Genomic DNA, 23,470 nt, shown 5'->3' with positions numbered 1-23,470 from the left:
TTTTGAATATTTCTTGCCACTCCCTTGTGGCCTGCAAAGTTTCTGTTGAGAAATCAGCTGACAGTCGTATGGGTATTCCCTTGTAGGTAACTGAGTTTCTTTCTCTTGCTGCTTTTAAGATTCTCTCTTTGTCTTTTGCTCTTGGCATTTTAATTATGATGTGTCTTGGTGTGGTCCTCTTTGGATTCCTTTTGTTTGGGGTTCTCTGCGCTTCCTGGACCTGTAAGTCTATTTCTTTCACCAGGTGGGGGGAGTTTTCTGCCATTATTTCTTCAAATAGGTTTTCAATATCTTGCTGTCTCTCATCTTCTGGCACCCCTATAATTCTGATGTTGGTACGTTTGAAGCTGTCCCAGAGGCTCCTTACACTATCTTTGTATTTTTGGATTCTTTTTTCATTTTGCTTTTCCGGTTGGGTGTTTTTTGCTTCTTCGCATTTCAAATCTTTGACTTGATTCTTGTGCTCCTCTGGTCTGCTGTTGGGAGTCTGTATAATATTCTTTATTTCAGTCAGTGTGTGCTTTATTTCTAGTTGGTTCTTTATCACAACATCGAGGGTCTCATTAGATTTCTTGAGGATCTGACTATATTTATCAGCGGTCTCACCAGTCTTTTCTAGGGCCTTACTAAGTTTATCGGTGGCTTCTAGACAGTTCTTGAGAGACCTTAAAAGTGTGGTTTTTAACTCTATATCCTCCATTTCTGTCAGTTGTGTCCTGTTTCTTTGTCTCCGCATTTTTTATGCTTTCTTGGTGCATCCCCTTGTGGTCTTTGTGCGCAGTCTTGTTGTAGTTAAGCCTTGATTGTTGTAGCTAATACTGGGGGGGATTTGACCTCCAGGCCAACTGGCTGTGAGAAAAAGATTTTCAATTGACAGAAAACATTGGGGGTGAGGGGGCCGATGGGAGAAAAGGGGGCACATATGTAATACTTTCAACAATAAAGATTTTTAAAAAATAAAACATTCCATGGGCACAAAAGGCTAATAATACACAGTCGTTTTCCCAGCACTAGTCAGGTGAAATCCTCGTTCCTACAGGCTTTTGAAATGAGAGCTTTAATAAGTTGGTATGGTCATGCCATTATGTTTTCCCCTCAGCGTACATCTCAGTGATTTTACTGTATTCAGTCACACACCCACCACCACATTCCAATTCCAGAATCTTCTCATCACCACTCAGCCCCTTCCCCTCTCCCCAGGTGGGCACTGGGCCACTCAGCCTCTGGGTTTCCCTGTTCTGAGCATTTCATATACAGGAACTGTTCGCCATGGGACCTTTCCATCTGGTTTTAAGTTCGAGTACCACACCAACCACCTGACCTGACCCCCCGGCCAGGGCTCCTAAGGATTTTTGAGTTTATCTGCTTTACAGCATGAATCAATACTTCAGTCCTTTTGCCGAATCACCTGTGATGGATGCCTCACGTTTTGTTTCTCCACTCATCAGTTGCTGATGGATGCCTCACGTTTTGTTTCTCCACTCATCAGTTGCTGGATGTTTGGGTGCTTCCACTTTTTGGCTATTAGAATAATGCTGCTATGAGCATTATTCACACATTTTTATGTTATGGAATTAAAGGTGGCTATATTTTTCATAAATGTTTACATTATTTTTTTAAAATATATTTTATTGAATTTTTACAGAGAAGAAGGGAGAGGGATAGCGTTAGAAACATTGATGAGAGAGATCGATCAGCTGCCTCCTGCATAGCCCCCAGTAGGGATGTGCCCGCAACCAAGGTACATGCCCTTGACCGGAATCGAACCTAGGACCCTTGAGTCCGCAGGCCGACCCTCTATCCACTGAGCCAAACCGGTTCGGCTACATGATTTACTTTAATGAGCTGTTATTATTAACAAGTCACCCTGGGATCAACTGACTATTGGGAGGGAAATAGCAATAAATATGCATCATTAAAGATTTTCATATAAAAAGAAAACCAGAAGGTAATCTCGTTAATTTTAAATACATCAACTTGTCGGTGATCATTTAGCCCAAGCTAGGACAGAGTTAATTTTTGTTATCTATGCAGGTTGCAGAAACAGTTGTAAAATGTTTTAGCACAATAGTAAATTAATATCTAATAAAAATTAAGCATACCAGTTTTTAAATGTACAAATCCATCATAAACACACCATTCAAGTTACCGTTATTGTTTTAATAATCTTTTTTTGTCCTTGTTGAATAAACACTCAAGATTTCTTAACAACAGTAAAGAACATCCAATGTTCACCTCTGGAGGGCTCTTGGGCACTAATTCATTCTAAATACTGACAAATAACAGAGTGTCAAACATTTTATCTGGTTTTATTTTCCTCAACTGTATTTTGAAGGGATTAAATAACTGATGAGGAAGTTTTTTTAAAAAAAAGAATTCCAGCCCTAGCTGGTATGACTCTGGATAGAGCATCAGCCTGCAGACTGAAGGGTCCTGAGTTTGATTCTGGTCAAGAGCACATGCCCAGATTTCAGGCTTGATCCCAAAAAGGGTATCTCTCTCATCACTGGTGTTTCTATCTCTCCCTCTCCCTTCCTCCCTAAAATCAATAAAAATATTTTTTTAAAAAAGAATTCCTGTTAAGAAATGGCAGTGAATTAGAAAATAACCATTTTTCGATGCCTAATTGTGCTGTGCCAGCACGGCCAAGGGTGAGCCTGAGGAGGGGTGGTGAAGGATTGAAGAAAAGTCAAACAAGAGAATACAGCTGGGGCTTGGTGGATCTCCCATGCTTGGATGAGGACACAAAAGACCCAGCCTACAAGCCGGTGCTTTATTTTATAGTCTGATTAAAACAAGATTAACATGTATACAAATGTTCTTGTTTTCGCAACACTTGCTGCACCTCCCACAGCCCACTAGCTACTTAGGAAGGAATTAGGGAGGGCTACAAGGTCAGGCTTCATTGTGCTAGGAGGGCTCTGCTCTCCAGGCTGGGACTTGTTTGTGGCCCTGCCACAGGTCAGCCTGAGGCTTGACCCTAGAGTCACTCCCTACACCTAATAAGATAATGCCTGTTGAAAACGATACCCATGACCTCTGATGCCATGGGCTTGAGAGGCTGCTGGCCGGCTGGAGCCCATGGCACCTCTGAAAGTTTACTGGGGGCCTCTCCAGCATGAGCTATGAGTGGACAGGAGCACCCACAGCACAGAGGAGGACTGGGCCAGGCAAACCCAGAAGTGCCTGGGAAATGCTCAGCCACCTATGTCCTGGTTTCCTCCGAATCTGAGAGGCACAGCACAGAAAAGCGACTGTGGTGTAGCCATAAAGATTTGGTCTTTGTCCCCGGTTCCCGGCACAGCTCCAACAGCCCTTGGAATCTCCTGGCAGGAGTGTCTCTTTATTCAGAACAGATCCCTTTCACACTCGGGTTTACGGTGATGCGATGACTCTGGGTGAGCTCCTGGGTAGTGTCAGGACGGCTGCTGGTACCCTGACCTCTGGGAAGGGGCCAAGGCTAGAGACAGTCAATCACCAAGGACTGATGATTTAATCAACCTTGCCTTTTGATGAAGATTCCATAAAAGCCCCTAAACCATGGGTTTGAAGAGGTTCCAGGTCAGTGAACACACGAGGAGGTGCTGGGAGGGTAGTGGGCCCAAAGAGGGCATGAAGCCCCAATACACCCTCCCTTCCTTGCCTTGTGCATTTCTTTAACACTCCGGTGTGGGGTGAATTTCCCGCCAAAATATAAGATGGCGCGGGCAATTATTTAGGTTTCCCGCGCAAAATCAGGGATTTTTATGATACCTATTACCCCAATGGGTATGAAACGGTTCGCATACGCAGGTAGGTATCTTTGTGAACGGCAAACAAACAAATATTTGGTAATACGCAGTTACAATCGGCCCGAGTTTACACGTTTCCCGCACTCCACCGCAAATCTATATGAACCGAGTTAAGACGGCTCCCGCGGAGTACGCGCAATTCACGCGAGCCGACTTAACTCGTTTCCCCCACTCCAAGTGTTAAAAAATTTATGTATATATATTTAAATTGGTTTCAGAGAGGAAGATAGAGGGAGAGACAGAAACATCTATACTGATGAAAGGGTAATATGCTAATTAGATAAGATGTCTTCCGGATGTCCTTCTGGACAAAGCTGCAGTGGCTGCTGCTGCGAGGGCCGGGCTAAGGCTCAGGCAAGCCGTGGTGGCTGGCAGCGTAATGGGGGCATTGCTTTCCCCTGATCAGCCCGGTCACCTCCTGCAGAGGGAGGCCAGACTGCAGCTTAGGATGTCCCCTGAGGGCTCCTGGACTGTGAGAGGGTAGGCCAGGCTGAGGGACCCCCGTGCACAAATTTTCATGCACCAGGCCTCTAGTCCTATAATAAAAGGCTAATATGCAAATTGACTGAATAGTGGAACCTGTCGCTATGACATGCACTGACCACCAAGGGGCAGACGCTCAAGTTGGAGCTGCCCCCTGGTGGTCAGTGAACTACCACAGGGGAAGCGCTGCTCAGCCAGAAACTGGGCTCATGGATAGTGAGCTCAGCGGCGGTGGCGGGAGACTCTCCTGCCTCCACGGCAGCGCTAAGGACCCCTTGGGAGATGTCCTACTGCCGGGAGCAGGCCTAAGTTGGCAGGCGGACATCCCCTGAGGAGTCCCGGACTGTGAGGGGGGACAGGCCAGGCTGAGGGAACCCCCCCCCTCCAGTGCATGAATGTCGTGCACCGGGCCTCTAGTCAACAATAAGAATCAACAGGCTGCCTCCTGCATGCCCCCTACTGGGGATGAGCCTGCAACCTGGAGAAGGGGCCTTGTGCACTGAGCCACACCAGCTGGGCGCCCTGTGCATTTTTTGCAAGTTGTGACCTTTATAATCGACCAATGATCACAAGTAAAGAGCTTCACTGAGTTGTGTGAGTTATTTCATGGAATTTTCTAACCCGGCGTGGGGAGGTCTTGGGAATCCTCAAATGTGCAGTCTGCTGGCAAAGATGTGGGTAGCCTGGGTACCCCACTCGTGGCTGGTGTGAGGTAGGGGCAGCCTGTGGGCCGTCCTCGGGCGGACAGACCTGGCAGAACGCTGATGGCCAGCCTTCAGGTGGCTGCAGGACGCCAATCTGCCCACCACTCCCGAGAGCCCCACAGAGTCCGCGGGGCCCACAGAACACGAGAGAGAGAAGCAAACATTTGTTGTTCCACTTATTCCTGCATTCACTGGTGGCATCTTGCGTATGTCCTGACCAGGGATCAACCAGCATGGGGAGGTGACACCGCCAGGGCCAGGACTTGAAAGTTTTCAATATTCACGCTGGCCTATTCGGCTCAGCGGCTAGAGCGCCAGCCTGTGGACTGAAGGGTCCCGGGTTCCATTCCAGTCAGGTTCACATGCCCAGGTTTTGGGCTCAATCCCCAGCGGGGGGCGACAAGTCAATGATCCTCATCATTGATGTTTCTCTCTCTCTCTCTCCCTTCCTCTCTGAAATCAGTAAAAACATATATTTTTTAAAAAGGTTTGAACTTTCCAGTTGCACAGCAATGAGCTGGGTCCATCCTGTAGAAGCCCTTGGGGAAGAAGGTTCATTCCCAAGTCAGGCCGCCTGTGCTGGCGTCATCACCCCCGGAGCCAGGCGGACCGCACCAAGGCAGAGGCTGAGCCTGCGGGGATTCTGCCCAAGGTCGCGGTTCACTAGCAGAGCCCTGAGCTCTCTTCTCCTTCGGGGCACTCGGGGCGTCGCCGGGTCGTTTCCGGTCGGTTGGCAAACGCTGAGCCCCTGAGGAAAGCCTCGCCGCACCCCAGGGAGGCCCAGCTCCGGGGCCTGAGCAGGCGGCCGCGGCGGGTGGTCGGCGCGAACTCCGGGGCCGTCCACTGTGCACTTCCCGAGGGGCCAACGGCGACAGGCGGGAGGCCGGCCGTCGCGAGCCGCGCGGGGCTCGCTGGACCCGGCGGAGCACGTGGCTGCACGGTCAGCTCCTCCCGCCGGTTCCGGGCTTCCCAGCAGCACCTCGCGGGCGGGAAGGCCCCGCTGTCCGGGCGGGGGACACCAAGGGCCGCGACACTGCCCCGTTCCCCGAGTTCGCGGGCTGCGCCGTGGGGGCGCCGGCGGCCGGGAATGTCCGCAGCAAAGGGCTCAGGCCCCCGGCCGCACCCGCCCTCGCGGGAGACACTGCCGCCCGCGCCCGGCGCCCTCAAGGGCCAGGCGCCGCAAGATGGCCGCCGCGCGCTCCCGGCAGCCCCCGCGGCCCCGCGCGTGCGCCCTCTGCCGACCCGCCCGGCGCGAGCGGAAGTCGCGTGACCCCGGAAGTGGCCAGCCGAGCGCGCGCGGGCGGGGCGCGGACGTTCGTCATTTCGTGCGGGAGGGAGCGCGAGCGCGGCGCGGTCGAGCCTCCGGTGAGCGCCAGGGGCGGTGGCGGGGCGGCGGGGCGGCGGCGGGGCGGGGGCCGCGCCTCGGTCCGTCCCGCCCGCCGTGGGGTCTGCGCTGGGCGGGGGCGGTGGCGGTGGTGACAGCGGGCGGCGCCCCGGGCGCAGGGCGGGTCCCCGGGCGCAGGGGGCTCCACGTGCGGGCGGGGGGCGCGGGCCCGCGGCCGGGCTGGCGCTGGCGTCTTTTGTGGCCGCCGCTCGTGCCCCGCGGCGCCCCCGCCCCGCCGGTGCGCGCGGGCGGGGACCCGGCCTGACGCCCCTCCCCTGGGAAGCTCCCGACCCCACCCGCGCGGCCCAGATTGCGGGCCCTGCCTGCGGAAGTGCGGGGCGGCGGCGCGTCCGCAGGATCCTGTCGCCGGCGGCCGTCCCTGTGGCCTTAGGGCGTGAGCCGCGTAGAGGGATCGCGGAAGCGGCCGGGAGCCCGGGAGGAGCGCGCGGGCCCATCTCGCCTGCCCCGACAGGCGCGCTCGCTCGGGGCGCCGGGAGCCCTTTGTGGGACCTGGTAGCGCGGGCAGGTCGGTTACCTTCCCTGGCACCCGGCGGGGCCCCGGGGCTCAGGGCTTTCCGATGCCCACGGTGATGGGAAGGGCGGAGGGGCCCCAGCCCCACGCACTGCTCCTGCTGCAGCGCGGTCCCAGCTCCAGGTCGCAACCCCGCCCACGGGAGAGCCGGGGCAGACACCTGGGGATCCTCTGCCCCTTAGAGACCAACCTGTGGGGCCCACCTGGCCCTGTTGCCTGCGTCTTGCACAGCGGCCTTGCTCCGGGCTAGGACGGGGCCCAAGGGGCATTCCTGGTCCCGGGAAGCTCCCAAACCAGCAGGAGGGGCCCCTTGCGGTGAGGGCCTGGGCAGCTTAGAAAGAGCAGCAGGACTTGAGGTGACTCTCCGGGGCCTGGCCGTGGAACTGGAGTTCTTGCTGCTGGTCCCGGCGGGCGGGGAGCAGGCGGCAGGTCCCGTTTAGTCCTGGGTGGCCCACCTGGGGTGGGGCCTCCTCAGAGTGTCCCCTCTGGGCCTCGGGAGCCTGTGGTGGGCCCTTTGACAAGCTCTGGCTGCAGCTGCCCTCCTGCTCCAGAAGTTGCCCCTTCCCCTCGGGCACAGGTGGGGGCCTGGCCTGCAGAGCCCACCCTTGTTGGCTACGGGGCCTGCCGAGGGCAGGAGGGGGACATGGTGGGTGCCTGCAGGCTGCCGCAGTGCCCCGTCCACAGGTGCCGAGATCCAGCTAGAGGTGAGCATGGCCGAGCAGGAGCCCACCGCGGAGCAGCTGGCGCAGATTGCGGCCGAGAACGAGGAGGACGAGCACTCGGTCAACTACAAGCCCCCGGCCCAGAAGAGCATCCAGGAGATCCAGGAGCTGGACAAGGACGACGAGAGCCTGCGCAAGTACAAGGAGGCCCTGCTGGGCCGCGTGGCCGTGTCCGCGGACCCCAACGTTCCCAACGTCGTGGTGACCCGCCTGACCCTGGTGTGCAGCACGGCCCCAGGCCCCTTGGAGCTGGACCTGACAGGTGGGTGGGACCTCGGCTCCTGGCCCAGGGTGCCTCCTTTCAATGTTTTCTGGGGACCTGGCGCCCTCTGGTGGGGAACACAGGAAGTGCGGCCAAGTGGTCTTTGAAGGCTTTGGCTTTGAGGGGCCTGGGTCCCTCTGGGGGAGTGGGCGGGGCAGTCACAGATGGGAGGGGCTGAGGGCAGTGGCTGCCCCTAGCTGAGCCTCCTAGAGCAATGTACTCCCAAACAGGTGACCTGGAGAGCTTCAAGAAGCAGTCCTTTGTGCTGAAGGAGGGTGTGGAATATCGGATAAAGATCTCTTTCCGGGTAAGGCGGAGACTCCGCAGGGATGGGCCCAGGCTGGGGCTGGAGAGCCGGGCTGAGCCCCACTTGGGTCCCTCCCTGCAGGTGAACCGCGAGATCGTGTCTGGCATGAAGTACATCCAGCACACATACCGGAAAGGCGTCAAGAGTGAGTGAGGGTGGGCCCAGCCCCCAGAGGGGAGGTGGCCGCAGCCCCCAGAGGGGAGGTGGCCGCCATGGCTGGGCTGTGGGGAGGGGCAGAGCACAGGTGGCCCCCGGGGGTCTGGGCTGTGGAGGGAGCGAGGAGAGGCCTTCGCCCGCTCTGCCCTGACCACGCTCCCCTGCACCGCAGTTGACAAGACTGACTACATGGTGGGCAGCTATGGGCCCAGGGCCGAGGAGTATGAGTTCCTGACGCCCATGGAGGAGGCGCCCAAGGGCATGCTGGCGCGCGGCAGCTACAACATCAAGTCCCGCTTCACAGACGATGACAAAACTGACCACCTGTCTTGGGAGTGGAACCTCACCATCAAAAAGGAGTGGAAGGACTGAGCCTGGCCCGGGAGACGGGCAGGGCGGACGACGGAGGGATGTGCGCGCCCCACCCCACCCCACCCCACCCCGACCCTATACCAAAGTGCTGACAGGGCCCCTGCCCAGGCTGCCAGCATCCCGTCTGCCTCCTGCCCAGCCTCAGCCCCGCCTCCTGGATAGTCTAGTGTCCCGCTGCTTCCGCCTGTGCTGCGGGTGGGGAGCCGCAGCTCAGGCCCCCTCCCCTTGGGTCCCTCCAGGGTCCCCACCTGTCCTCACCCAACCGGAGGCCATGGCTTTCCCAAGGGAGTGGGGAGCTCAGGTCCCCTGGGCCTTTTCCGTTGTCTGTCTCCCCTCCGGGGTGAGGGTGGGATGGGGTGCACGATGCAGGGCCTTGGGGCCGGCCATCCTTCCAGCTCCCGCTCCTCCCTGGTCAGTTCATCCATTGCTGTCTGTAACTGTCTAACCATGATGCCTTAACATGTGGAACGTGTGCTGTGGGGCCGTCACTAACCTCTAACCCTGTGTCTGCATGAGCATGTGGTCTCCCAGTCCTGCCACCCCTTCTGCAGTCCCCGTGGCCGGGAGGCGTGGACACGCCGCTGCTCCCCCAGCCAGGGCCTGGCCAGCCCCCCTCTCCCCGCAAGCCCCCCACCCCCTCCCCAGTCAGGGCTGAGGGGCAGCTCCGGGGCCTGGGGAAAGCCACATTGCCAAAACTGAAGTCGCTTCCAGTACCATCTGAGAGGCCGGGTGTCCTCATGCCTCTTCCTTCTGCCCCAGTGGGCAGCACCAGACCAGAGTCCACAGCCCCAGAGAGCCCTCGGACAAAGCCAGCGGCCGAGCCTTACTTGTCCCACCTGGGCCCGCCGCCTGGATGGCATGCCTGGCCTGTCAGTATTTATTGCCTCCGTACGTGCTGTCCTCTGGGCCCGCTGGCCTGCCGCCATCATCCCCAGGCCTCCCGGACGCAGCCAGGACCACTGGGACCAAGTGTGCACGGTCGGAGCTGTCCTCTGTGCTCCCCCTGCCCTCCCCCGCCCCCCAGGTCAGGCCCGGCCCGAATGCACGGGAGCCTGTCCCTGCTTCTCTTCTGACCGGGAAATAAACCCCACACTCCCCAAGGAACCTGGTGTCTGCTGCTTGGCTCTGGGCGGGAAGGAGGGCGGGGCCATTCCTCTGCGGTCCCCAGAGCCAGGTGTGGTGGCCACTGCCCTGCCCTGGTTGAAGGGCTGACAGCCTGCCTCGCCCTTTGGCAGAGGTGCCCTGTGGGCGGTTCAGACCTGGAAACTCCCAAAAGCACCGAGGCTCTGGGTGGGGCAGCCAGGTTGTGGTTCAGTTGGCCTGTCCTTGAGCCCCTGGCCCCCCTCCTGGCCTCAGGAAACGCCCCAACCCCAGAGAAGAGGAAGGAACTTCCTGGGAGACAGCTCCCCAGAGGCAATACGGGAACCAGGGGTGGCTGGGCCCAGGGGCCGTGGGCGGCCTGAGGCCGGGCTGCCAGGGTAGACAGGAAGGCAGGGCCAGGGGCCCAGAGGTGGATTGGGAGGGTGGAGACTGTCCCCGGCTGCAGACTGTCCCAGGGGAGCCCTCAGGGCCACCAGTAACTGTCCCCCCGCCCAGCCCTGGGGTGGGAAAGGGCAGGTTGGTGACCTAAGCTCCAGATGGGGTCAGTGCCAGACCCCTTTTGCTGGACTGACTTGGGTTTTGAAACCTGCCCTCTCTGAGCCTGTTAAAGTGGTTATGGCCCGGCTGGTGTGGCTCAGTGGTTGAGCATGGACCTATGACCCAGGAGGTCACGGTTCAATTCCAGGTCAGGGCACAGGCCCAGGTTGCAGGCTCAATCCCCAGTAGGGGGCGTGCAGGAGGCAGCTGATCAATGATTCTCATTGATGTTTCCATCTTCCCCTCCCTTCCTCTCTGAAGTCAATAAAAACATTTTTTTAAGTGGTTGTGTGTCCCAGGCAGGGGCAGAGCTGCTGTCTCCTGGCCATGCCCTCCCCGCCTGCCACTTCCCAGTGCTTATCGGCAGGAGCCCTGCCAGCTGGGGTGGCCAGGAAATGCCCTCCTGCCCCACAGGTCAGTGACCACAGGTCCTTGCCAGGACGGCTCCCGAGGGCTGGCCACCTCCCCTCCCCACCAGGACCCCTGTGGGATCCTGGGGCTGGGCCCGGTGCTGGGTGACCAAAGGGCGCTGCCCGCATTGCCCGGCTCAGACACAGCACCAGAGCAGTCCAGGAAGCAGCCCGCCCCCCGGCTCTCAGGTCCATGGGGGCAACGACCCTCCGTGTCCGCCCCCAGCCCAGGGGGGCAGCTTGGGTGGGGGAGGCAGGGAGATGGTACAGCTCAGGCCTTTCCCTGGAAGGTCAGACTCAGGCACCTGGGAAACAGGAGGCTGCCCTGGAGAGGCGGGCGGGGCGGCGGTGACACCAGAGGCAGCCGTCAGGCGGCAGCTGCTTGTGGGCGCGGGCCTAGCGAGGCTTCCTCCGGCCCAGAGGCCTATTTTCATGCTTGGATTTTCCCGGTTGCACATGTGACCTCGGACCCCGAGTGCCAAGTTGTCCAGGCGCACCGCCAGCAGCCAGGACTTTGTTCTGCCTCCTCCCCTGGTGAAGGGTCACACGAAGTGGCACCTACAGAACCTACATGACGTGTCTCTCGGGTCCCAAGTCTAACCTGATCTTTCTGGGTGCACCCTGAACCCCTGTCCAACCTGGTGCTCCTGGGCCCGGCCTCGCCGCCCCAGCCAGCCTCTGGTCCCCCTCCCCCGTCCACCTCATTGCCCAGCCACCCTCCAAGCTCTGCCTCCTTGCCCACCCCAGGTGGACCCTCCTTCCACTAGGGGGTGCCCTCCTGCCCCACAGGTCAGTGACCACAGTCACCAGAGCAGGACCCTGCAGGTGACCCCTTAGTCACCAGTCACTGTGACAAGAACCTCCTCCAGGCCCAGCACTGTCCACCAGGCCACGCTGACCACGGCACCTGCTTCCCGGCTCCGCTCCCACCTGTGCCGCTCACCGTGGCACAGCCCTGTGTCCCCTCTGCTGCTCAGGAGATGTCCTTCCGCGCCAGGCGAGCCCCTCCTGAGTGTCCGCCAGCCTGCTGTTCACCCCTCACCCCTCGGCACCCCCAGCCCGGCTGCAGGTGGGAGGGGGATGTTATTCTGAAGACTGTCGTGGAGAGTAGCCTTTGTCACACATTGAACCACTCCAGAGTCCAACCATATTTGAGGGGCACTTCCTCTGGAGGATGTTCTGAGCAGCTGTGCCGGTCGAGAGATGCCACAGCCACAGGGCAGGCGGCCGTGACCTCCAAGGGCACCTCCAGCTCCAGGCCAGGGCACAAGGGGGACACCAGCCTTCCCCTAGGGCGAGGCCGGCAGAGGCGTTCAGTGAACCTGGCTGTGTGGGGGCTGGAGGCAGCCTTGCAGCTCCTTCACCCAGCTCCTGACCGACCCAAGACAATCACAGGCCTCCCCCGCACTTCGCTGCTCCCACCCGGTCAGTAGCAGGCAATTAGAGGTAGGTAGAGATGCCTTGAGGAGAAGGCGTCAAAACACCCTGACCCAGCCTGGCTGGTGTGGCTCAGTGGTTGAGCGTCCATCTATGAACCAGAAGGTCACAGTTCGATTCCCAGTCAGGGCACATGGCGGGGTGCGGGCTCGATCCCCAGTGTGGGGCGTGCAGGAGGCAGACCATCAGTGATTCTCTCTCACCACTGAGGATGATGTTTCTAGTTCTCCCTCTCCCTTCATCTCTGAAATAAGTACAAATACATTAAGCAAGCAAACACAAAACCACCGTGACCCACCCACGCCAGAGCCCGAGCCAGGCTGTTCCCCCAGGACCGGGACTCGGCTGTGGCCACCTGGGCTACAGAGCGGTGGCCCTGCCACCTCCCGCACCAAGGCGGGCTCCTCCGCTCCAGCCGAGGCTCAGACTCGACTCGAGTGGGTTCGACCGTAGCCAGTGGCCTGATCCTCCTCTGGTCTGCTCCCCCTTGGCCCCAATGTCTCCCCTGGAAATGCTTCGCGGGATGGCTTCGCCAGCCATCACAGAAGGTGGTGTCGCAAATGCCTTCACTCCGTCCCCATCAGCTGAAAGGACTCAAGCCCCGGTATTGAAGCATCTAAGCTCCAACGTGCCAAGTATTTAGATGCTTCAATGCTGGGGCTTGAGTCTACATGTGGTACAAAGGTCCCTCGTCTCAGGCCCCCAAATGCGGTCTGTAAAACAGGGTCACAGCAATCACAGGAAACCTGGGAGCTAGGGCGCGGTCCCCACCTGGGCCCAGGGAGCAGAGAGCACTGGACTGGGGTGGGGACGGCGCCAGGGAGGCACGTGCTCTCTGCAGGAAGTTCCAGCTCCTGTAAGTCACCCTGTGAAGCGGACGGGATCCCAGCGGCACAGCCACCTCGCCTGACCCTTGCTCCACTGGAAGCGGGGGAGGTGCGGAGAGGACCGGCCCTGACCTTCGGGAACTGCTCTCCTTCTGGGGCGGGAGTCCCACTAGATGAGAAAACATGCCGGTAGGGGGAGGCGGGGGCCAACGCATTAACAAATGCAAACTCGCGAAAAGCACGAGTCTCCCTTGGCTTCCCCATTTCTGAGATCAGGAGGTTAGTCGACGTGTCCACTGAATGTGGGTGTGTTTCCCCTTTCCTTGCCAACTTATTAAATTGATGATGAGTCTTAAAACCCAGTGGTGGCGGTGGCTCACAAACAAGGAAGTGACTACAAATAAAGGGGAACGCTTCCGGGAGAAGGGGAAGGGAGTGGGGGTGGGGGGTGGGGCGGCGATCCCGCTACCCCCAGTCTTGGGCTATTTTGGGTCCTAGGAGCCACGTTCAGCACCAATAAAAGTCAACTTAAACGTTTGTGTTTGGCCCAAAACACCCCAGCACGTCCGTATAAACAGTACGAAGGGGATAGCGTGCGCCCGTTCCCGCATCAGTCTCGGGTCTGGTGTGCGCTACACTCGGGCCGTCGCAGGCGGGCAGCTCGGAGCAGCGGCGCCCACCTGTTGGACCCGCGGGTCTGAGGGGAGCTGCGTGGGGCCGGGTTTTGCGGCTGCTCCGCAGCGTCCGAGATGCGTGGGGCAGCTCCGGGGGGCCTGGCACCCGCGGCCGGCTCCAGCGCTGGCGCACCATCTGCGCGGGGCCCTGCGCCCGTTTCCTCGTTTCTGCACCTTTAGGTGCACCCGCCCGGCCTCCCCTTCCTCCGTCCGCTCCGCGCAGGCTCCGCGCTGGTGCCTGAGGCGCTCGGCTCCCGGGACCAGATCCGGCAGCCCACCCCCGTGCCACTCGCCGCCGAGCCCAGACTCCCCGAGCAGGTGCCGCACGAGGCGCACGCGCGCCGGAAGTTGCGTCACCCCGCTTCCGTCCCGTCGAGCCGCGAGGCGGGACCAGTTACGGACACGCGATCCAGTAAGAAAGCAACACGAGGGATTTCGGAGGCCCCGGCGCAGCTCCGCCCCTCGGCGGGCGGGGGACTCCACCCACTGCCACGTTCGACGGAGGATCGCGCAGGGTGCGCGCATCTCCTGGCCAATCAGAAGCCGCAGATCCCGGGCCTCCGCAGGTGGCAGCCTTTCCAGAACCGGGGAAAGTGGTGGCGAAAGCCACCAGTCACGAGTCGAGGGGGAGAAAGTTCTCCGCCGGGAGCCAATGAGAGGCCGAGGCAGAGTGCGAGCGCGAGCTCCTCGGCCAATCCCGGGCGACGGCGAAGGAGCCCTCTGGGGCTCTTCCGAATCCGGGGCCGGAGGTGGTGTCGGCGTCCAATCCGCGCGCGGCGGGGGCGGGCCCCGGAGTCCGTCGGCCAATAGAGGGTGGGCGCGGGCGGGCACGCGCGCGGCGACCGGGTTTATAAGGACGAGGCGGGCGGCGCGCGCTCTCGTGGCCTCGCTGTCCGGCGGCGCCAACCGAAGCGCTGTCCCTGCTGCCGACATGCTGCGCCGCGCTCTGCTCCGCCTGGCCCTGACCCTGGCCGTGCTGGCCCGCGCGGGCGCCGCGCCCGAGGAGGAGGACCACGTCCTGGTGCTCAACAAGGGCAACTTCGAGGAGGCGCTGGCGGCCCACAAGTACCTGCTGGTGGAGTTCTGTGAGTGCCTCCCGGGCCCGCCGCCCCGCGGGGTGGGGACGGGGACCGGGAGCTGGTGGCTCGCAGCGGGGGGAGGCGGAGAGAGGACCGGGCACCCGTCCCCAACCTCCCTCCCTGCCTGCCTCCCTCCGCCTCGCAGCGGGTTGGGTCCTCGGGGCTATTAGCGTTGTGGACGCCTCTCAGCCCCTCGGGAGGCTCAGCCTGGACTGAGGCGGCCCCGGACCCGCGGCCCACGTCCCTGTGCGCCGGTGCCCTGGGGACTCGCTCCTGCCCCGGCTGGACGCGGGCTGAGAGCCAGGACGGCCTGCGTATCTGACACCTATCTCCATGGCAGGATCCCTCTCTTATTTTAAGAAAAACAGGGTGGGCCGTGGGAGGTGCCCCAAATACAAAGCAACTCACCAGGGTCCAGCCCCCCCCCACATAGCTGCTCCCCAGAATTCTAGAAAATGCCCAGGGATTCCAGCCCCGGCCCTGCCCACACCCCCTCCAGCGGGTGACAGCTCTCACCGGGACCCAAACCTGGTGTTTAGACGTGTTCACGCCCCGACTGTCTGGGCTGGAGACCTTAGGCCCCCGCACAGCTGGTTCCCACCGCTGCACACAGACCCGGTTGTGGATCTGAGGCTCGGGCAGCTGTGCCAGATGTGTGTCACATCACCTAGGAGTGACTAGGTCCGAATGCGGGCGGCCCTGGCTTCTGAGCTTCTCCGCCTTCCCAGAGGGAAGCTCCAGGGGCAGGCCGGCCCGCTGCCCACCTGCAGGTGGTAGGAAGTCACTGATCGTTGAAACAGTTGGTCTTCCTGTGCCCAACGGTGACAAAGCGGGGGGGGGGGGGGGGGGGGCGGTGGCTTGTCACTTGTGGCCTCTGTCCCCATATTGCCCAAGAGGACCACGCTATCAGCCCAGCCTTGTACGTTCAGAGAGTTATCGTGGTGAGCTGATAAGATATGCGGGGAGGGGAGTGCCCAGGAGGGGGGAGCAGGGAGCCCGGCCCCTGCTTTTCAGCCCCTGGCTTTCCTTGCAGATGCCCCCTGGTGTGGCCACTGCAAGGCTCTGGCCCCCGAGTATGCCAAAGCGGCCGGGAAACTGAAGGCCGAAGGCTCTGAGATCAGACTGGCAAAGGTCGATGCCACGGAGGAGTCAGACCTGGCCCAGCAGTATGGCGTCCGCGGCTACCCCACCATCAAGTTCTTCAAGAATGGAGACACGGCTGCCCCCAGAGAGTACACAGGTGGGCCGGCCGCGCTGCCCTCGCCGCTCTCGCCGCCCTGGGATTTGCCTGCCGTCCTGGGAGATAGCTGAGGCGGGGAGCGGGGGGCATGTTCAGAAACCTGGAGGGAACCTGGCCTTGGACCTAGCTCTCGGTCCTTGAAGATCCTCCCAAGTGGAGGGGGCGTTCTCGGGGTTGGACGGCAGGGAAGAGGGAGCTGGAGCAGGCAGGGCAGCGTTGGCGTCCACTGTGCCTGTGCTGAGCACTGAGGGGCTTCGCTGGGACGGCTGAGGCACAGCTGTCAGGGCAGAACGCGAATCCAAGCCCAGCTCCGTCCGCCTCAGCCGCTGCTTGCTGGCTCGGGCTGCGTGGACGGGCTGGGCCTCTAGCCCGGGCAGCACCTGTGGTGAAGGGAGGCTCTCGCCTAGAGAACCGGTTCCGTGGCTCAGCGCAGCCTCTCCAGCAGCCCAGCCCGTCTGGTGAATTCTGACACTCGCAGCTCCGGGCTGCTGCTTAGTCCCGTGTTCCTTCTGGAGCAGGAAGTGCCTGGTCCAGTTACCCTGCTCCCTCCTAACCCTGGGGTTTGTGGGTGAGGCTGCTCCCTTCCCTGCTATGACTAGGACTCCGCTTTGCTACCACTTGCAGGCAGAACCTTTTTTTTTTTAAATTTATCTGTATTGTTGAAAGTATTACAGATGTCGCAATGTTTTCCTCATTGACCTCCACCCTGCCCCGGCAGAATCCTTTTAAACGTGAGATTCCACGGTGGGCCAGTGGTCAGAGCCTGTGGGGGGCTTCGGACCAGGCGTCTTCCTTTTCATTCTCTGCTCTGTGGCCCCCAGGTGACAGCCACCCTGCTGGCCCAGGGGCTGTGAGGGGCCAGGACGCCCGGCCAGCCTGGGTCAGGGAGCCAGGGTGGGCTTCAGCCCGTTTTTACAGGGAAAACCGGCATCGTGTGATTTTAAGAAAAATCCTAGTACATCTCTAATTAAGACAAAGCCTAGTGTGAGGCCGCTGAGGGGAGAGTGTGTGTCTAATGATTGCAAACGTCAAGAAAAATTTAGAAAATGCAAAGGGTGTGCGGCGCGAGGCCTTTCTGGGCGAGAGGCTGTCTCGCTCGGGCTCTAGCGGAGAGCGCGGCTGGCGGTGGCCCCGCCTCAGTGGACCCTGCACGTGTGTGTGTTTTATTGGTGCAGCTGGCAGAGAAGCTGACGACATTGTGAACTGGCTGAAGAAGCGCACGGGCCCTGCGGCCACCACGCTGCCCGACGGAACTGCCGCGGAGGCCCTGGTAGAGTCCAGCGAGGTGGCCGTCATCGGCTTCTTCAAGGTGGAGACTGGGGTTCACCTCAGCCCCTGTCGCTGGAGGGGGCCCCGGGGCCTGGGCACTGCGGCCTGTCCCGCTGCTGACCCGGACGGGCGTCCGTGGTGTGGGGCATGGGGCCACCTCTGGTTCTTGTCTCCAGGACGTGGAGTCGGACTTTGCCAAGCAGTTCCTGCTGGCAGCAGAGGCCGTCGACGACATTCCCTTCGGGATCTCGTCCAACAGTGATGTGTTTTCCAAATACAAGCTGGACAAGGACGGGGTCGTCCTCTTTAAAAAGGTGAGTGGCCTGCGCAGCTCTGCCTGGTGGTGAGGTGCTGCGCTGGGGGTGCCTCAGGTGCTGCTCCCCAAGAACCTTGCCCGGAGCCGCTGGCCTGGCCTTCAGCCCGGGGTTGGGCCGCTGTGACAGCCCTGCTGTCAGGAGGCGGAGCTGCATGCAGTGAGCTCTGTTCCTGTGGGGACCTAGTGACAGGCTGGGCTGTAACCACCCTGAGTGCTGAGTTGATTGCACTTTCCCTGGTGCAACATTGTTTCCGCTTCTAAAACCTCTTCCTTAGACGGGGACCCCTGGTATTAGCTTTTGGGGAGCGTGTTCCCACCCTGTGGGCATAGCTGTTCCCACGGCTCCCGTGGCCCTCGTCCTGCTGTCCCTCTGGTTGGTAAAGGGGCTGCTGGTGTCATGGCCACTGCCCACTGCTGCTGGACACAGCGGGATCCGTGTCTGCATGTTACCCACGTGGCAAGGCGGGCTTTGCCTTTCATCTCCGCCGTGGCCGGTGGGGCGGGGCCGGCCGAGCACCCCTGCTCCTGGAACAGGACTGGGCCTGGATTGGGGGGAGGAGAGCGCATGGCGGGGGGGGGGGAGGGGGGCTGTGACGAGCCGGAGAGCAGGCCGCGTATCAGGGCAGAGGCAGGACTGCTGTCCAGTTTGTCAGAGAAGACGAGGGCGAGGCTTTGGGGGTTTCTGTGGGCCCTTCCTGGGCAGAACTCGGGTCCTTACAGCTCTGTCTTTCCTGGGAGACCCGCAGTGTCTCCTGAAGGAGTAGGTTGGTCGTTGTCATTGCAAACCTGCCAGGATGTGATTAGCATCTGATTAGGAAAACTCAAGTGTTGGGTGAGGCTGAGTAGGTGTTAACGTGAGAGCCCTGCATCTGTCCTAGAGTTTAGGTCAGTGATGGCGAACCTTCTGAGCTCGGCGTGTCAGCATTTCAAAAAACCCTAACTTAACTCTGGTGCCGTGTCACATATAGACATTTTTTGATATTTGCAACCATAGGAAAACAAAGACTTATATTTTTGATATTTATTTTATATATTTAAATGCCATTTAACAAAGAAAAATCAACCCAAAAAATGAGTTCGCGTGTCAGAGGTGTCATAGGTTCGCCATCACTGGTTTAGGCTGAGATTTGCTGTGAGGCTCGGAGACCAGCCCCAGTCATACCTTTCCATCCCCCCTTTTTTTTTTTTTAAATTCTCACTCAAGGGTATTTTCCCATTGATCTTAGAGAGAGAGAGTGGAAGAGAGCGGGAAAGACAGAGAGAAACATCGATTGGTTGCCTCTTGCACGAGCCCTGACCAGGGCCCGGGCTGGGGAGGAGCCTGCAACTGAGGTACGTGCGCTTGACCAGAATCGAACCCAGGACGCATTGGTCCGCAGGCTGGCGCCCTACCCACTGCGCTACACCAGCGAGGGCTCTTCGCCATCCCTCCTGACCTCAGGGCGTCATTCTCACACCGGGTCCTGGGTTTGGGCAATTCTGTGTCCTTGAAGGTTAGAGCTGCTGTTTTTGTTCTGCAAGAGTTGGTGCCAGCTGATGTTGGTGTCCACGTGGCTGGGCACAGCCGCACCCTGGGGTCCAGTGCCAGCGAGGGCGGTGGCCGCAGGGTCTGCTCTTGGCACGGTTGTGTCAGGCAGCCTGGCTGAGCCGTGGCCTAGGCTGATGGGTCGGGCGGGTCTCCGCTGCGGCCAGGTGAGGCCCGGGCCCCACAGGTCTCTCCCAGCCCCTCGGCCCCGCTGTCTTGGCCTTTAGCTCACCCCAGGTCCTCTTGTCCCCCTGGGACCACCTGGCTGAGCCAGCAGGACTGGCCGGGACGGTGGGGACGCAGTGGCACCAGTGACACTCGGCGTGCGTCCGGGTGGGTCACTGTCACAGCCCGGCCCGAGGGTCTGAGCTGAGCGTCCGGAGCGTTTGCTCTGTCTGTCTTTTTACTTGTGGGAGCTGGGGCACTGGAGCTGGTAGGGCCGCCTCCCCACCACCTGTGGTGTCTGGCCTTTTCGGGGTGCGGCCTCCGGCAGCCGGCCCCAACCAAACGAGGGCTGTTACTGAAGTCGATGGTGAACGAGTGTGATGTGGCCACATTACCAGAAAGATTGCGGCTCAGGGTTGCGTCCGGCGGCCCCTGGTGGTGGCCGCCCAGCATGGCGGTGGGCCGACAGTGCTCACTGCCCGGAGCGGCCGGACGGGGCCTGTTTGCCTCTAATTGGGACTCGCACTGCCCGGGGTGAGGACTGGCCTGCTGTGTGCCTGATGGGCCCGAGCTGCTCCTCTGTGCAGAGTCCTGGCCTGGCTTCCTGCCCCTTTTGTCCTCCACGTGTGCGGTTTTGGGGGAGGGAGAGCAGGGCTGGGCCTTGGGGTGGGAGTGCCATCTGCTTTTCTGAGGCACTTGGAGGAAGAGCGACAGGAGCAGCGGAGAGGCCTGGAGCTCCTCCCAAGTCCCGTGAGGCTCAGGCGGTGACGGGCCCCCACACACACCTGCTAGCCGGACGCGGGCACAGGACACCGAGTCGGGTGGCGCCAGGATTGCCTGAACGTTAATTTTCGCAGCATTTTAGTGGAGGGAGTGATGTCTTAGGTTTGTGGTCCCTTTCACACCTGCCTGAGTGGGGCTGGTTTGCCTTCAGGGGCTGCGGTGTCACAGGTACTGGCCTCCCCCTCCTTAAAACAGCAGGCACCTGACTGTGATGAGGAAGTCGCCCTCGGGTGTGGCCGCAGGCTGAGGGCTGCCGTAACTTGGGATGAGCAAGGCTCCAGGCTGTGCTGGCTTCCTGGGAGCCCACGGGCGAGTCTGGGCAGCTGGTCCCTGCCGGCCTGGGATGCGGGTGTGCGTGGAGCCCTCGGTGCTCAGGCCTCCTCTGTCCACAGTTCGACGAAGGCCGGAACGACTTCGAGGGGGAGGTCACCAAGGAGAAGCTGCTGGACTTCATCAAGCACAACCAGCTGCCGCTGGTCATTGAGTTCACCGAACAGGTGCGGCTCCCGCCGGGGCGGCTGCGCGGGTGGGGGCGCCCCGGGACCCCACGAGGAGTCCCCCTGTGCCGTCGCTGAGCCCGGTGACTGTGTGTGTGACAGACGGCCCCGAAGATCTTCGGGGGTGAGATCAAGACGCACATCCTGCTGTTCCTGCCCAAGAGTGTGGCCGACTATGAGGGCAAACTGAGCAACTTCAAGAAAGCCGCCCAGGGCTTCAAGGGCAAGGTGCGCCGCGGCCGGGGGGTTGGCCCGGGGAGGGAAGCCGCACCCCGTCCTGCCTCGCTCACGGTGCCTTTTCTCCCCCAAGATCCTGTTCATATTCATCGACAGCGACCACGCCGACAACCAGCGCATCCTCGAGTTCTTCGGCCTCAAGAAGGAGGAGTGCCCGGCCGTGCGCCTCATCACGCTGGAGGAGGAGATGACCAAGTACAAGCCCGAGTCGGACGAGCTGACGGCGGAGAAGATCACCGATTTCTGCCACCGCTTCCTGGAGGGCAAGATCAAGGTGGGCCGTGCGGCTGGCGTCCTCGCGCTTCTGGTGCGGCTGCGTCTTCCCGGGTCTGAACTGTGAGCCTGGGGTCCTGAGGGCAGGCCCCCGGATGATGTGAGAGTGGCCTGGGGAGCAGCCCTCCTGGCGTGGCCCGCTGGGGTCGGGTGGGGCCTTGGGCGCGGAGACCCTGACCTGCCCGCCCGCCCTCCAGCCCCACCTGATGAGCCAGGAGCTGCCCGAGGACTGGGACAAGCAGCCGGTGAAGGTGCTGGTGGGGAAGAACTTCGAGGAGGTGGCTTTCGACGAGAAAAAGAACGTGTTTGTGGAGTTCTGTGAGTGAAGCCTCCCGGGCTTGTGGGTCCCCGGGGCTGGGGGCATGGCTCCGGCCCAGCGGGACTCAGCGCTGCTTGCTTCCAGACGCCCCGTGGTGTGGGCACTGCAAGCAGCTGGCTCCCATCTGGGACAAGCTGGGGGAGACGTACAAGGACCACGAGAACATCGTCATCGCCAAGATGGACTCGACGGCCAACGAGGTGGAGGCGGTCAAAGTGCACAGCTTCCCGACGCTCAAGTTCTTCCCCGCCAGTGCGGACCGGACGGTGCGCTGGGCAGGCGGGCGGCGGGGCCCCTGGGAAAGCTCAGCCTCTGGGGGGACCCCGCCCACCCGCGGCTGCTTCTCACCCCGCACCCCCACCCCCATTACAGGTCATTGATTACAACGGGGAGCGGACGCTGGACGGTTTTAAGAAGTTCTTGGAGAGCGGCGGCCAGGACGGGGCAGGGGACGATGACGTAAGTGGTGGCCTGCGGGGCTCTGGGGCCACGGCCTAAGGTCCGCTGGACACGTGCTTCCTGGTTGGTGCTGGAGGCGTGTGTGTGAGGGCCGCGCTGGCCGGCTGCGGGCAAACCCCGCCTCCCACGGGCTTCCCTCGCGGCCAGCACTGGCACGGGCAGCAGTGTGGACGGGCTAATGCCGGGCTTGCCTGTCAAGTCTGCCCGCTTGTCCCGCGTGGTCCCTGCTGATGGGGACTCCAAAGGGCTTCCCCAGTTGTTGGCCAAGGGCCCTGTCAGCCGTGCTCAGCGTGCAGAGGGGACGCCAGAGTTGGTCCCAGGCCAAGAGGGTGTGGCGGGCTGGAGGCTGCTGACTGGCAGGGCGAGGGGGGTGTGGTCAGGCCAGGGAAAGGGGCAGGCGAGCCGGCAGCTCGTGCTGCTGCGGTCGTGGGCTCACTGCCCCGCAAACCCTGAGGCTGGAGGGTGGGCACTGCGCCCAGCGGCCGTGCTGGGTCATCTGTGGCTGGGACCCGGCTCCCCAGAGGGCAGGTGGTCGGCCCTGCTTGAACCTTGACCTTCCGGGCTTCCCTCCCCCCTCGCCCAGGATCTGGAAGATCTGGAGGAGGCAGAGGAGCCGGACCTGGAGGAGGACGATGACCAGAAAGCTGTGAAGGACGAGCTGTGAGGTGGGAGCAGCCCGGCACCCCGACGCCCCTCAGGCTGCTCCCCAGCAGCCAGCCTCCGGGCTGCGCACCCTCCCGGGAGGACCGAGCACCCATCGGAAATGCAGGGAACTTCTGAAGCCACACTTCACGCTGACACTCGTGTACATGGAAGCCCGTCTTCTGCTTCGTCTGGGAAAGGGCTTGTCTCCAGGCCGGCCCTCTGCGGGGCCTTTTTAATTTGTGACGTCCTTTTTCGTACACGGTTCTGACCTGAGCGCTCGCTAAAATGTTTTGGAATCTCACGCTGCCGATGTCAGCCGCCTGTTAGGTTGCTATGCGATCACTGGCATCGTTTGTGAGATTTTTAGGCATTTTGGGACATCGGGTTCGGTCCCACCCTGGCCGGGCCGCCCTGGAGACAGGCGTCCCCTGTGGGGGCGGCGGGCCAGGCTGACGGTCACTCACCTGGCAGTGTTGCCAGGACTGCGAGGTTCCCACGCTGCCTGGTCAACGGAGACGTCAGGTCTCTCGCAGGGGCTCCCCAAGACAGGGCAGTGGGCACCCTGGGCCAGCACAGACACCCCCCTCCCCAAGCAGCACCCAGCTGGTCTGACAGCGTGGCCTGGCCCGCACCTCCCAGAGCCTGGCTTCCGTTCCCATGGGGACAGCGCGGAAGCCGGAGCCCATCAGCTGTCCTGTTCTTCCAGGCGTTTCTACCACAACATTGGAGTTGAACACATTGGCCAAATAAAGTTGAAATTTTACTGCCTGCCTCTGCTCGCGACCACGGATGGGGGTTGGGTCCTGACTGGAGAGAAGGTGGGCTGCGGGGGCATGGACGCCTCTCGGAGCTCGTGCAGGCGTAGCACACGGTGTCACTGTCCTCGCGTCCGTCTCCCAGTGCACAGCCTCATGTCCGAGGTCTCCGGGTGGAGGGTGGGGTGTGGCCGGCGCTGCCTCCTTGG

At 61.0% G+C, this 23,470-nt stretch overlaps 2 protein-coding genes across 3 annotated transcripts; both read left to right on the top strand.

Annotated features, from left to right (window-relative positions):
- The first annotated feature begins 6,256 nt into the window (after positions 1-6,256).
- ARHGDIA (Rho GDP dissociation inhibitor alpha) lies at positions 6,257-8,815 on the top strand. Of its 2 annotated transcripts, none has more exons than XM_070393254.1 (5): positions 6,257-6,343; positions 7,579-7,878; positions 8,109-8,185; positions 8,267-8,330; positions 8,514-8,815. In XM_070393254.1, exons 2-5 carry the CDS (start codon positions 7,605-7,607, stop codon positions 8,711-8,713), a joined length of 615 nt encoding a protein of 204 aa, XP_070249355.1. In that variant the 5' UTR covers positions 6,257-6,343; positions 7,579-7,604; the 3' UTR covers positions 8,714-8,815. The 2 variants fall into 2 exon arrangements, with proteins under 2 accessions (XP_070249355.1, XP_070249356.1); XM_070393255.1 differs by lacking the exon at positions 6,257-6,343 and adding an exon at positions 6,700-6,888.
- Positions 8,816-14,578: 5,763 nt separating this feature from the next.
- On the top strand, positions 14,579-23,269 carry P4HB (prolyl 4-hydroxylase subunit beta). The gene is made up of 11 exons (XM_070395131.1): positions 14,579-14,784; positions 15,812-16,018; positions 17,194-17,327; positions 17,464-17,601; positions 20,469-20,573; positions 20,676-20,801; positions 20,884-21,084; positions 21,281-21,401; positions 21,487-21,668; positions 21,775-21,861; positions 22,445-23,269. The coding sequence occupies exons 1-11, from the start codon at positions 14,631-14,633 to the stop codon at positions 22,523-22,525; spliced, it is 1,536 nt and encodes a 511-aa protein (XP_070251232.1). The 5' UTR covers positions 14,579-14,630; the 3' UTR covers positions 22,526-23,269.
- Positions 23,270-23,470: the final 201 nt, after the last annotated feature.

This window comes from Myotis yumanensis, unplaced genomic scaffold (genome assembly GCF_028538775.1).
Source record: "Myotis yumanensis isolate MYYU_CA2020_CCGP unplaced genomic scaffold, mMyoYum1.0.hap1 SCAF_16, whole genome shotgun sequence".
In the NCBI taxonomy this organism is placed as follows: domain Eukaryota; kingdom Metazoa; phylum Chordata; class Mammalia; order Chiroptera; family Vespertilionidae; genus Myotis; species Myotis yumanensis.
Note: the sequence above shows the minus strand (reverse complement) of the source record. Positions and strands in the feature narration are given on the sequence as shown.